This window comes from Hippocampus comes, unplaced genomic scaffold (genome assembly GCF_001891065.2).
Source record: "Hippocampus comes isolate QL1 unplaced genomic scaffold, H_comes_QL1_v1.1 scaffold35, whole genome shotgun sequence".
Taxonomy (NCBI): domain Eukaryota; kingdom Metazoa; phylum Chordata; class Actinopteri; order Syngnathiformes; family Syngnathidae; genus Hippocampus; species Hippocampus comes.
Window position 1 is genome coordinate 147,264 of NW_017805279.1, and position 12,449 is coordinate 159,712.

Here is a 12,449-nt window from a genome sequence, read left to right on the forward strand (position 1 = left end):
TATAGTAGTAGTGGTAGCAGTATTTAGAACAACATTTGAAAGACAATCATGTAAGCACTATATAAATAAAGATGTATTGTAGAAGTTATGAAAGAATTACCCTGGTCAACAGTCAATTTTAATCTGATGGTCCCGAAACGTCGTTGATACTGATTATAGTACAAAAATGCCCTTTGTTTCTATCACATCATGTTTTTCAGATATTTTTATTTTGAAATTTGACCTAAACAAGCTTGCACAAGATTTATTTTCCCATGTGTTTTAATTTATGGCTACCACCTGTTGCTGAGCCTAACCCTTAATTCATAAATCTATAACTATATTACATATTATTTTGTTGTGATATTATTATTTTGAAACCTGAGGGCAGATTAAGAATCAGTAAAAAAAAAAAAAATCATTAACAGTTTACTTTACCTGCATCTCTGATTTAAAAAAAAATGTTGACCAGAGTTATTCTAAACAGCAGTGTTTTCCCCTTTAAGTTACAAGACTGATTATAAACATTGTCTGCCTTGCCATAGAAACATTCAAGGACAGAAAATGAAGAGTAGAAGGAAAGACTTATTTTTATTAACTGGGAGAGGAAGATTTTTTACTGTACACGATGACAATTGAGGTGCGGGCAGGTGAGTGGTGACCCGGTGTTCACGGGTCGGACTGGCCACTCTGGCCTGTGTGGTGAGCAGGCGGTGTGTACGTGCCCTCCTTAATCATCTTGTCACGCTGCTGGCGGATGGTGTACAAACGCTTGTGCTGCAACGGCAAGAAAACAAGGACAGAATCCGAATTGGGGTTTTTTTTCATTCTACCCTCTGCAGTTGGGGAAAAACAAAAAAAGCAAGGCATCAATAACTACCAGTTTCTGCCTGTGCATGCACTCATAGAAGTCCTCAAACTCCAGCCGGCACTCTCGCTTGGCGCGGGTCGCCCCAATGCCGTGGGAACACTCGACCAACTCCTTCTCAAAGGCGTGGCAACGCGCAGCCCGCTGGTTAGGCTGCGGCCCACTCTGCAGCAGCAGCCAGCGGTCCACGTCCACGCCCAGGCGCGACTGCAGGTCCACGAACGGCATCGTGCTGAGGAACGAAATAGCCCACTCTAAGGTACACAAAAAATAAATAAATAAATAAAAACACACTTCCCAAGAGAAACCTTTTTTGGGATTATCTGTAAAGAAATATAAGTAAAAAATGTTTGTTATTTCTGGGGATGTCAATGAGAGTTGTTTAGGAAAAAAACATTGCTGATTTGGTCCAAGAGATAACAACAATTATTTCACCAGTGGTTATTTTACCGTGACAGCTAACTGTACTCCGAGCATTAAATTAAGCCATGAACGACTGATTGGCCGGACCGAGGATTCTTGCTATTTTGCAGTAAGTTCTGCACGGTGCGTGGTTCCTGCCTCGTTTCAACCCTTTCTGTCTATTTACATAAAATTCTAAAATGTGGTTTGTCACTGAAAATGGGCTGTTGTCGGCATTACAAACCTAACCCAAACACTAACTATAACCCTGACACATTTCTGCAGTGCTTTGAATGTTCGCGTGTCTGTACGCCAGCAGAAGACACTTTACATCTTATCAAGTGTAGAAATTGCGTGTTAAACTTGTTTAAATGTAGAAAATTTAACGCGTAAAGAATACAATTCCAGTTTCTCGCGCGATCGAACGCGAGATGGCGAGTTGCCGGTCACGGTAAAATCACAATGACGAATATTTCATTGTAAAAACCTCCTCCGCCGAAAGGGTTAAGTCAATTTTATGTTTTAAGACTCGCAAGGCAAGGTCCAATCGTCATGAAATTGTCTATTACAACCACTTTATGCACAAAAATATGAATGATAGTTTCAAAAATGTCGGCTAACAAGTATGTGAGCACGACAGCTAGCCAAACAGTCCCCTGTCAATGACATGTCGTGCGAACAGCGACTCAAGTACATTTTGTACGTTGACAGAAAGTAATAGCTCAACTTGAAGTCTACTTCCAATCGAAAACTCGGACTTAACATTACAATATCATCATAAAACGGAATCACATCATATTACCGTGTATTATAGGCGTCAATTTAACCTTCCCCCGGTTGTACCGTTTTGCTTTGCGACTGTCGTAAAGTGAAATATATGTCGCGATAGTCGTACGCTACTGCTACCTAGTGGACAAAAATGGATCAAGCAGAATGCGTGTCACAAGTACAAAATAGTTTAAAACGAAACTGTGAGATCGCTCGTTGTTCGTTTAGTTAATTCGCTCCATATATCCGACCATATTCTTTTCGTCCTGTGAGCCATGTAGAATATTGTTTGACTGTTCAGTGCTGGAGGTTCATTTAGATCCCAAATCCCCTCACAAAAAATATAATGAATTGAATAAATGAATCAAATAATTAGCCAGTCAAAAAAGCGCTTTTTATTATTTTACTTATTTTTACTTGTAATACGTTTGCACAAAACAAGTTAGAGGATGCTTTGTGTCGAATTTTATGCGGGTCGGGGATGAATGTATTCCATTTTGGAATGTGGAAAAAGTGAAGCACTGATTAAAAATGGATACACAGAGTGAATAATGAAACACTGCTTTGGTAAACATCCGATTGTGTTTATTTCGCCCCCCCCCCCCCAAAAAAAAGGTCATTCACAGTCCTGCAATTGCATCCTCACGCCAGGGTGAGACTTTGACAGTGACAGGAAGTAGAAGAGCGGTTTAGTTACACTCAAATATTGCTAAATCTATCTTGTTTTCACCCAAATATCTCCAATAGACGCTTGGTCGCTAAGGTACAGGCCCGTGGTACATTCGAGTGCTTTATCTCAGGCAAGGAGAAAAATGAGTAAAAAGTGCAGCAAATGAAACAAGCAGCCGAAGACGAAAAGTTGCACGTCGGACATGAGGAACATTCCACGCAGACTCCAAGAAGCGTGTCACCCCCCACTCCAGTTCATAGGCAAGCACAAAGCCGAGAAATAATTCAGGCCAGTGAGAATGATTAAGACGACCATCAGTGTTTACCTCCAAAATCACAATTAAAAGCATTATATACACATACACACACGCACAAAATATTAGTGAACCACAAAAAAAGGTTTTGGAGATTAACACTTCAGTCACGTCAAACATAAAAGGCATCCTGGTGTGATCTTGAATTTGGTTGCATGTAAATTCAGGGGAGATATTGAATAATGAAAAAACAAAAAAACAACAACATGCCAATGTGCCACATACACACAGTATAGTGTGTTAAGTGCTGACTCCATGAATGAAAATGTTCCACTTGTCAATGGCCTTTTTTCCCTTCCACACTCTGTGTAATGTGTCTAAAGTGTGTTTTATTTTTTTTATCTTTGGACTTTCTTGACCAAAGAATGTCACAACAGTCATAAGATAATTACAAACCATTTTGAATTGTTCGTGTGTGTGTGTGTGTGTGTAGTGGGGGGCGGGGGGGGGACACATACGTCTCCTTTAAATGCAAACGCATGATGATGATGATCAAGACGATGATGAGTAGCCCCCACCAACGGAAAAAAAAGACAAGCTTGGTTAAAGTGCAAAAGTGCGCATTCAAAACCAGCAAAAAGAAAAAAAATAATCCAATATGCGAACCAGTTAAATACACGCACACACAGTGACAACTTCAGGTATGTGCAGACATCCGTCAACATCATTTTGTTGTTCACAGATACAAATACAGTGGTGCCTTGAGAATGAAAGGACACTGAGCTCTGCGTTGGATCAAAATAAAAATTTGCTCTTACTTTGGAAAAGAATACGAAACATTTTGGCCTATTTCCTGACATGTTGCGGACCAAACCAGGAAATGAATGATCATGTTTGTTGGTGCATTTTCTACACTATCCATTTGACATAATAACCCGTTTTGTTTTTTTTAAATAATGGTGTAGAAATTAAAAACATATTGAAAATCAGATTTACCAATCGACAAAATAATTAAAATCATACTTGCATTAATAATTAAATAAAATGTAAAGCATGACAGTTTGGCCATCATAACGCTTTCATTGCGTCTCCTTCAGCTGTGCGGAATTTGGCCACTTGGGGGCAGTATAATAGTTTCACTGCACTGATTGCAGAGGATTAAAAAAATATATATACATTAGCCCGTGAGTATTGCGAGATACGGCACTCGTATCTCAGAATTTAACTCAGGTCAATGCAAAAAAAAAAAAAAAAATTGAAAATAGTCAAACGACAGCCGGTATCTCAAAAATTGAAGTGTGGTCACTTGATTCTAGAGGCGCCACTGCATTGCGCTTGCACCGCCCAAAAGTCTGTGTGGCTCTCATCGGTGTCATAATATTACTTACTCAATAAACAGTGTAGTAGTCATCTACAGAAATTTCTTTTGTGTATTTGCTGTGCATTCACGTTGGTAAACCTTCCACACCGGGCTCATGCGCACACAGCAAGCGACAGTTGAACAGAGCAGGAGGAGGAAAACAAAGCCACAGTTTTTCTTTCATTTTCTCTCTCACACACACACACACACACACACGTTACACGCATGGTTTTTTTCCACTTCCGCTGGGGCTGTGCGCCAGGTTTCACCTGCTTGTGTGGAAAACTTGTACCTCTTTTTTTTTGTTTTTTTCCCCCCCAAATTAAGTAGTAGCCAAGGCATTTTATCCCAGGGAGTAAACACGCACATATAAATCTCAGAGGTAGAACTCTGACAATGAGAAGATTGTCAGCCGGTCGCCAGGGTGGCACGTCTGCTGGAGGCAAAAAAGCAGGAAAGAAAACAAACAAAAAAACAACAGGGAAAAAAAAAACAACATTAAGGGAGGTCAGAATGTTTGTTGTGCGTTCCTGAGAGCTGCTGTCTTTGAAAAGACATTTGAGCGTTTATTGAATATGCTTGATATTCAGTCGGTCTACTAGCGCGCCAAATTGTCTTACCAGTGAGGACAAAGACTTGGACTAGTAGATCTCAAGATGGATATCCAGGATATGGAAGAAATGCTCAAAAACTTTTCAAATCTTCCGGCATCTCACACATACAGGATGACGTTGGCGTCGGCGGGACAGTGAAGGCCTTCAGTGGGGGTGCTCATGGCCCGGCACGAGGCGACTTGCGTGGGCAGCGGTCCCTTGGGCCGGGGCGAGTCGCAGTCGTCCGACGTCAGCTCGGCGATGTCGTCCGACTGCGTGTCGGACATCTCCAAGTCGCTGCGGATGCTTTCGGGCTGAGCCAGAGTGACATCGTGGAGGCCCTCGTCCTTGTCCCGCACCGAGCCGCCCGGCGACAGGCCCGGAGCGCCGCCTCGTCTGGAGCTGCAGTCCAGGGGCTCCTCCCCTACCAAGGCGCTCGCGGCGGCGGCTGGAGCAAGGTCCTCCTCGCTGGTCAGGCAGAGGTGGCTGGGTTTGGTCTCAATGTCCACTTGGATTTCCAGGTTGGTGCACTCCCTAAGGGGCGTCACCCACCACAACAGAAGAAGCCAAAGTGAGGATCTTCATGATCAGAGGAGGGCAACCACAAGACCCAGACAGAAAAAAATGATGTACCTGTCAGGCAGCGTGTAGGAGGAGATGATGGAGCCGGCCATCCCGCGCGTACTGGCACAGTCGCTCCCCGCCCCCAAGCTCCCCGTCTCCTTCTGGGCCGACTCCTTGGCCAGCTCTCCCGCCTGCACTTCCAGCCTGGAGCGGGGCACGCAAACAACTCATGTGGTAAACCTTCCACGCCGGGCTCATGCGCACACAGCGCACTCTGACGTCATCCGAAACCGTCTCAAGCGCCGTCCTCCTCACCTGCTGTATTTGCCGGCACGGGCCCCCAGCGCGCCGCCGGCCAGGGTGTTGAAGTGGGGCGCTTCCCCGACGGTCCCCGGCACCATCGAAAGCCCCTCACTGGGGGAAGTGGTGCTTAGGCCGCTCACCGCACCGTCCAGGCTGCTCTCGCCAAGGCTTGGCGACTTGAGAGCTCGCCACGCATCTGCCACTGAGTCAGACAATATTCTATATTAATATAATAATTCCTATCGTCGTATTTGTTTTATTTAGAGTTGCCCTACTAGTAAGGACAAAGTGCACACTAGTACACATACAACTTAAATTGGTTATCACGGATGGAAGGATCAACGAAATGCTCAAAGGGCTTTGCACCAGGTGGAGGTCCTCCTCACCTGTGATCGGCCCATCGTCCTCGTCAAAGTCGATACGCACCCCCCGGCCCTTCCCTCTGCTCACGCCGCAGCCGCCTCCTCGGCACAGCGAGATGGGCACCACACCGTAAACGTACGCCAACATGATGGGCACGCCGATGCCTGACGAGCGACCAAAAGATGAGTACACGAACGCGGCCACGTTCTGAATGTTAACCTTCGAATTAGATCGAAAGTGTTGTCGTGGTTCGGTTTTCTGCCGAATTGCTCACCCACGCTGACGGCGGCGATGACGGGCGCGGTGAGGATGGACAAGGTCACGCCGCCCGTGATGGCCAAGTTCCTGCGGTGGCGAGACGTCTTCTTCACTTCGTAGTGAGCGTGGATCTGCGGAGCGCATAATCAGTGCCGTCTCCAAATAAAATATAGCGGTCATTGTGTTTGTGGAAATTTTAAGAACTCTGAATGGCGGATTTATTCACTTTTTGGGACGAATGAGGCCTCATTTCGCAGACTCAAAGCAATTCCACATTTGACTGCCTCTTAAGCTGCTCATGAGGTCGACCGTACGTGCTTCTCACCTTGCGGCCAACATAGACGGGGATGCCGATGACCATGGCGGGGATGGCGATGCCGGCGATGAGCGTGATGCCCACGGGGGCACCGATGAGCGTGCCCAGCTGCCACAGAATTTTCTTCTTCCTGCTCCACGGCTTCTTGCCCCAGAAGGTGCAGCCAGATGGGCTGCGGCGGAAGAAGCAGGATGCGGATGGAGGTACGTGTGTGTGTGTGTGTGTGTGGGGGGGGGGGGGTAAAACATATACAGTCAAGCCTTGAACCCGTGAATACTAAATACTAAAATATAATTTCATATCTACCCATGGGTGAAAAAATGTACACGTCCTAAGGCAATTTGCTTCTTCTTTGACAATCGCACCATGTTTTTTAGGTTCAAAGAAAAATTATTAGAGTGAATTAAGGTACGTGTGCAGGGCATGGGGATGTAAAACATATACAGTCAAGCCTTGAACCCGTAAATACTAAAATATAATTTCATATCCACCCATGGATGAAAAAATGTACACGTCCTAAGGCAAATTGCTTCTTCTTTGACAATCGCACCAAGTTTTTTAGGTTCAAAGAAAAATTATTAGAGTGAATGTGACACCTCAAAACATTATTTCTCAATAAGATCACCGGGGGTAGTTTGTACATGCAAGGGTAAATTGCATGTGCTAATTTCCATTTGCCTGTCTCTCATGCTTTGCATTATGTTAGTGGACCTTAGATACAAAACCAATATGGTTTGCTTCAGGTGTCTCTGGGTAAAAGCTATCATTAAATGGGCAATCTAGATCAAATCCAGATTACACGTGCTAATTTCCATTAGCCTGTCTCTCATGCTTTGCATTATGTTAACATTAAGTTAGTGGATCTTAGATATAAAACCAATATGGTTTGCTTCAGGTGTCTCTGGGTAAAAGCTATCATTAAATGGGCAATCTAGATCAAATCCAGATTAAACTTGTGACCCAACGGTCGCATTTATTTCTGCATTGTCATATGGATGAGGATTGCAAAACTGCGGCTAGCTTACCTCAGGTAGTGCAGGTCCGAGATCTCCTTCATGCACAGCCAGCAGAACTCGCAGCCGCACACGGCGCACGTCATGTGATTGCAGCTGCCGTCGTTCATCTTGATGATGTAGGCGCCGCAGCGCGGGCACGGCTTGATGTCATCCGCTACACACACATCACACATGAGACAAATCGGTCAACCGAATGCACCATCTGAATACGACTGACAACAAATTCAAATGAATAGGTTTAATCTAAATCGGACGTCAAATTTTTATGAATGTTGTGATTTGGTATTTTTATTCAGTAGTTGCAGTTACTTCTGTGTTGTTTAACACATTGTACGGTGTCCTTCAGTGGCCAAAAAGGCTCTACATAAAATACATCATTATCAATAGCTGGATTGAATTTGTGACCATGGCATGAAGAATTCAATTAAAGTCTGATCTGGAATTTGACCAAAAATTGTACACAAAAATGAATTGAATTGAAAACAAGAGCTCCTTGGTGGAGGTAATGCAAGATGATTCAGCAAGTAGCCGGTTAGCTTAGCATGTCAAGTGTATTTGTTTGAAATGAGGATGCTGGAAACACACCTGCTGCCCTTTAAAGGTCATTTTGGCCTTGTAGCTCAAAGTTGACGTGTGTGTGTGTGTGTGTGTGTGTGTGTGTGCGTGTGTGTGTTTGTGTGTGTGTGTGTGTGTGTGTGTGTTTGCTTGTCTTGTTTTTGTCTATGCTCCGGCACTCTTTTGTGTAACTTGCATCCTCAATGCCATTTTTAACTTAATGTGACAATATCAGTTCAAATTTCTTGATATCTGTGCAGGTTCTCAATCATTCAGGTTTGAATCGAGACAACTGGACACTGAATTTGTTGTATATTTTTCTTGTTTACCCAAAAAGGCTGAACCATGACTCGGGTAATTAGGCAAAGTTTTAAAAAAAAAGTGTATGAGATTCTTTTTGCGCATCTCTAAAGTACGGCTTGCTGTTTGAGAACCACCGTAATTAAGTTTTAAAAAAAAGTGTATGAGATCCTTTTTGCACATCTCTAAAGTACGGCTTGCTGTTTGAGAACCACCGGTTCAAAGCGTTCGTCACCTGGTCCCTGCTCTTGGGTGTAGCTTGGCGAGTGGGTGCTGTGCGTGTGCAGCGACTGCGCCCTCTGCTGGCGGGCCGAGTCACAGGTCTGGTTGGGGTGCCAGGCCTGTTTGCAGTGGTAGCAAAACTCGGCGCCACAGCCCTCGCGCCGGCACACCAGCCGGGGGCAGCTGGCACAGCCAGAAGCGATGACGGCGAACCTGGAGACCAAAAAAACAAAATGTGGGCGGTGACCAATACTAAAATAAAAATACAGCAGTGGGTAGAAAAAGTCTACACACCCCTGTTCAAAAGGCTAGGTTTGATAAATCATTTTAAGGTTTTTTTTTTCCACCATTAATGTGAACATACAAGAAGACACAGCCTGGTACAAGCAAGCTACACGGAGGATATTTATAAACGCAGACATGTCAGTGTTGTGTACGGGAATGCTGCTGAGCCTGCACGCCAACAGAATGATGGATTTCACTCACTCACTCACTCACACACACACACACACACACACACACACACACACACACACACACACACACAAACTACGTCCCGGTCACGGAGCTCCGTTGGTGCGCGCTGATGTGTTCAATGAAGTCCCGTTACCCTTGGCAACGCTGCCTCTCTTTCGCATCCACCATCGTCATGGCAACTGACAGCCGCAGCAGAGGGCCCAACACTTTCTCGATAGGCCAGTCAACACACGCATTTCCAGACACACGCACGCACGCTGATGCGCAGCAGATTCGCAGCTCGGAACATCCAGCGAGATCCATGTGTTCGCATACGGAATGTTCCAGATGGTCCGATTACCTCCACCTGTGCCACAGCACCCTTTCGGGTGCTGTTACAATTATGACTTTTCCCAGTTTCCCCCACCACATTAAACACTACAAGAAAACAAAAGAGTATTAAAGACACAACGGCAAGTAACGAGTAGATTGGAGAGTGCACACCTCCACAAAAGGCTAAAACCAAACCGCAGCCAAAAAAACAGGTCATGTCAGGTGATACCTATGCACTTCAGTCTTGCAGGTGGCAGTAATGTGCATTACAAAGTGACAGAAAGGATTTTTTTTTTTTGTGTGTGTGTTGTTTTGGTTTTCCACTGTCCCTGTCCCACCTGAGCAAAATGCAAATGAACCATAGATGTACCAACTTTGGGCAATTTCCGCAGTCCATGGATTGATTCTGTTACAAGTAAGTGAGTTTATCATCGACCAACCAGAGTCGATGTGAGAAAGTGTCTAATGGAGTACTTGGGCAGTTTTGGCTGTTACAATTGGAACTAACTTTCGAATGGATAGTCACACAGGAAAAAAAAATTGTACTTCTATCACAACATTTTGGATTTTGGCCTGTTTTACTGCCACTTCTCCTCTCCTCCCCCCGCTTGGAGAGGAGGCAAGGTGGCGATGACCAAAGTGGGGAGAACCACTTTCCCAGAGTCTGTTTCACTTGAGTCCTTCTGACAACATCGGGAAGTGTCTGAGTCATTAATTGGGTTGTTTCACTTGCACAGTTGGGGACCAATTAAATTTCTTCTCCCACATCTGTTGAGTCAACAAACAGCAGTCGACACATAACCGAATGGATAGTCACACAGGGAAAAAAATTGTTCTTCTATCACATTTTGGATTTTGGCCTGTTTTACTGCCACTTCTCCTCTCCTCCCCTGCTTGGAGAGGAGGCAAAGTGGCGATGACCAAAGTGGAGAGAACCACTTTCCCGGAGACTGTTTCACTTGAGTCCTTCTGACAACATCGGGAAGTGTCTGAGTCATTAATTGGGTTGTTTCACTTGCACAGTTGGGGACCAATTTCATTTCTACTCCCACATCTGTTGAGTCAACAAACAGCAGTCGACACATAACCAAAGATGGAATTCCCGTCGACGAGGGCCCCCGTGACAGAGAAAGGTGCCACCTGGTGCACGGCATGTGTTGTGTGTCGCCGCAGCTGCTGTTTGTGAGCTGCCGTGGAATTAGTTGACGGTGCGCACGGTTTGGAGAGGGGTGAGTCAGCACTGGCGTCAGACGCGGCCCCATCCTTCAGAGTATTGAGGTCAGCAGGTGGGCTCGCCGTGATACTGCTGACGCACGCACGCACACAAGCCTTGGTTTGTGGTGTTTATCAGGGAAAAGGATTGCGTACTTGTGCATATCTACGTAACCTTTAGTCTCCTTTCTGCAACACACAAGGGTGGGGAAACTTTCTTCCTCAAGGGCCACGTGTTACTTTTAAAATCGGAGACGACTGGAAAATGTTGAAATGTGCAAAATAAATGGATACGAAAATAATCATGGTGTAAATGCTGGGTGGGTCTTAGGTGGCCCACGGGCCACACTTTGCCCACCACTACTGCATACACCCACGCAGCCTTTTGAGATGAAACAATCGCCTCTCACTTATTCCAGTCAGCCTCACCAAAGCCAACATGACACCCCCTCTTTCTCCTACACCTCCAAACACAATTTCCACTTTCGCAACATGGAGTTCAGTCTTTTATTTATTTATTTTTAAATAAGTAGATAATCTGAGCAACGTTTGCAACTTCTGTCCTTATCAGTGCCAGCCATGCGGACGGTGGCTGACCTGAAGCAACAGCGCTGTGTGAAATCGTCTCGATTCCAGATTACGGCAAAAAGGGGAAGGTGATTGACGGGAACAATGTCAAATTTCACACCCACAAAGTGTGCCGTCATTTCCTCAGCTTCCTGTGAATGGATGAGACAAACCGAAAGCCACAAAGGCAAGGGCAAGTTTTTGTGGGTGGAAGGCGCATGTTGGCGGATATTGGTCGAAGAAATTATTGAACAAATGTCAGATAGTCACAAATTTTTAATGGTTTAAATTGTTCGTGTCAAACTCAAGGCCCGGGGTCCAGATCCGGCCCGCCAGGTAATTTTGTTTGGCACAACGAAAGCAAATCATGTGTGTCAACTTGCTAAAATCTGTCCCGAAATGTCAAATTGTCATGTGTAATAAATAACGTTGAGATTTTGCAATAATTTTGTTACCCGGTTTATACTCACTTAAACAATAACTGAACAAACTATTATAGTTCACGGGGCGGCCCGGTGGTCCAATGGTTAGCGCGTCAACCTCACAGTGCAGAGGTACCGGATTCAATTCCAGTTCCGGCCTCCCTGTGTGGAGTTTGCATGGGTTTTCTCCGGGTACTTTGGTTTCCTCCCACGTTCCAAAAACATGCATGGCAGGCTGATTGAACACTCTAAAATGGTCCCTATGTGTGAGTGTGAGCGCGAATGCTTGTTCGTTTCTGTGTGACCTGCGATTGGCTGGCAACCGGTTCAGGATGTCCCCCACCTACTGCCCGAAGACAGCTGGGATAAGCTCCGGCAACCCACGCGACCCTTGTGAGGATAAAGCGGATAATGAATGGATGGATTATAATTGACTGATTTCAAAACTAGTAATCTCTTAATTTCTTGTGCGCAAGTAATGTATTTGTGGTTTCACTGTCATAGCGGCCCACCCAGGGAAGACCTAACTCCAAATTAGCCCGCGACTAAGCTGAGTTTGACACCCCTAGTTTAAATACTAGGTGCTAAACTACTTTCACATCGGCAACGAGCTAGCTGGCATGCTAGCACAGCTAACCATTTGAAGCCATAAAAGCCAGCCTGAGTTAC

General features: G+C 45.1%; 2 protein-coding genes across 3 annotated transcripts in view; both read right to left on the reverse strand.

Annotated features, from left to right (window-relative positions):
- Positions 1-551: 551 nt before the first annotated feature.
- ndufs5 (NADH:ubiquinone oxidoreductase subunit S5) lies at positions 552-2,158 on the reverse strand. 2 transcript variants are annotated; one of them, XM_019870776.1, is made up of 3 exons: positions 2,052-2,158; positions 860-1,079; positions 552-756 (listed from the first exon to the last, which is right to left on the reverse strand). In XM_019870776.1, the coding sequence occupies exons 2-3, from the start codon at positions 1,073-1,075 to the stop codon at positions 649-651; spliced, it is 324 nt and encodes a 107-aa protein (XP_019726335.1). In that variant the 5' UTR covers positions 1,076-1,079; positions 2,052-2,158; the 3' UTR covers positions 552-648. The 2 variants fall into 2 exon arrangements, with proteins under 2 accessions (XP_019726335.1, XP_019726336.1); XM_019870777.1 differs by having other exon boundaries at positions 860-1,101; positions 2,052-2,122.
- A 465-nt stretch (positions 2,159-2,623) lies between these two features.
- The window catches only part of rnf19b (ring finger protein 19B), a 15,085-nt gene continuing 5,259 nt past the window's right edge, over positions 2,624-12,449 (reverse strand). Inside the window, exons 3-11 of the mRNA XM_019870779.1 lie at positions 9,401-9,446; positions 8,804-9,003; positions 7,723-7,867; positions 6,707-6,869; positions 6,398-6,512; positions 6,147-6,287; positions 5,773-5,962; positions 5,527-5,661; positions 2,624-5,427 (exon numbers count right to left, since the gene is read on the reverse strand). Coding sequence (XP_019726338.1) covers positions 5,013-5,427; positions 5,527-5,661; positions 5,773-5,962; positions 6,147-6,287; positions 6,398-6,512; positions 6,707-6,869; positions 7,723-7,867; positions 8,804-9,003; positions 9,401-9,446 — 1,550 coding nt within the window. The 3' untranslated portion in view covers positions 2,624-5,012. The remainder of the gene's footprint in view (positions 5,428-5,526; positions 5,662-5,772; positions 5,963-6,146; positions 6,288-6,397; positions 6,513-6,706; positions 6,870-7,722; positions 7,868-8,803; positions 9,004-9,400; positions 9,447-12,449) is intronic.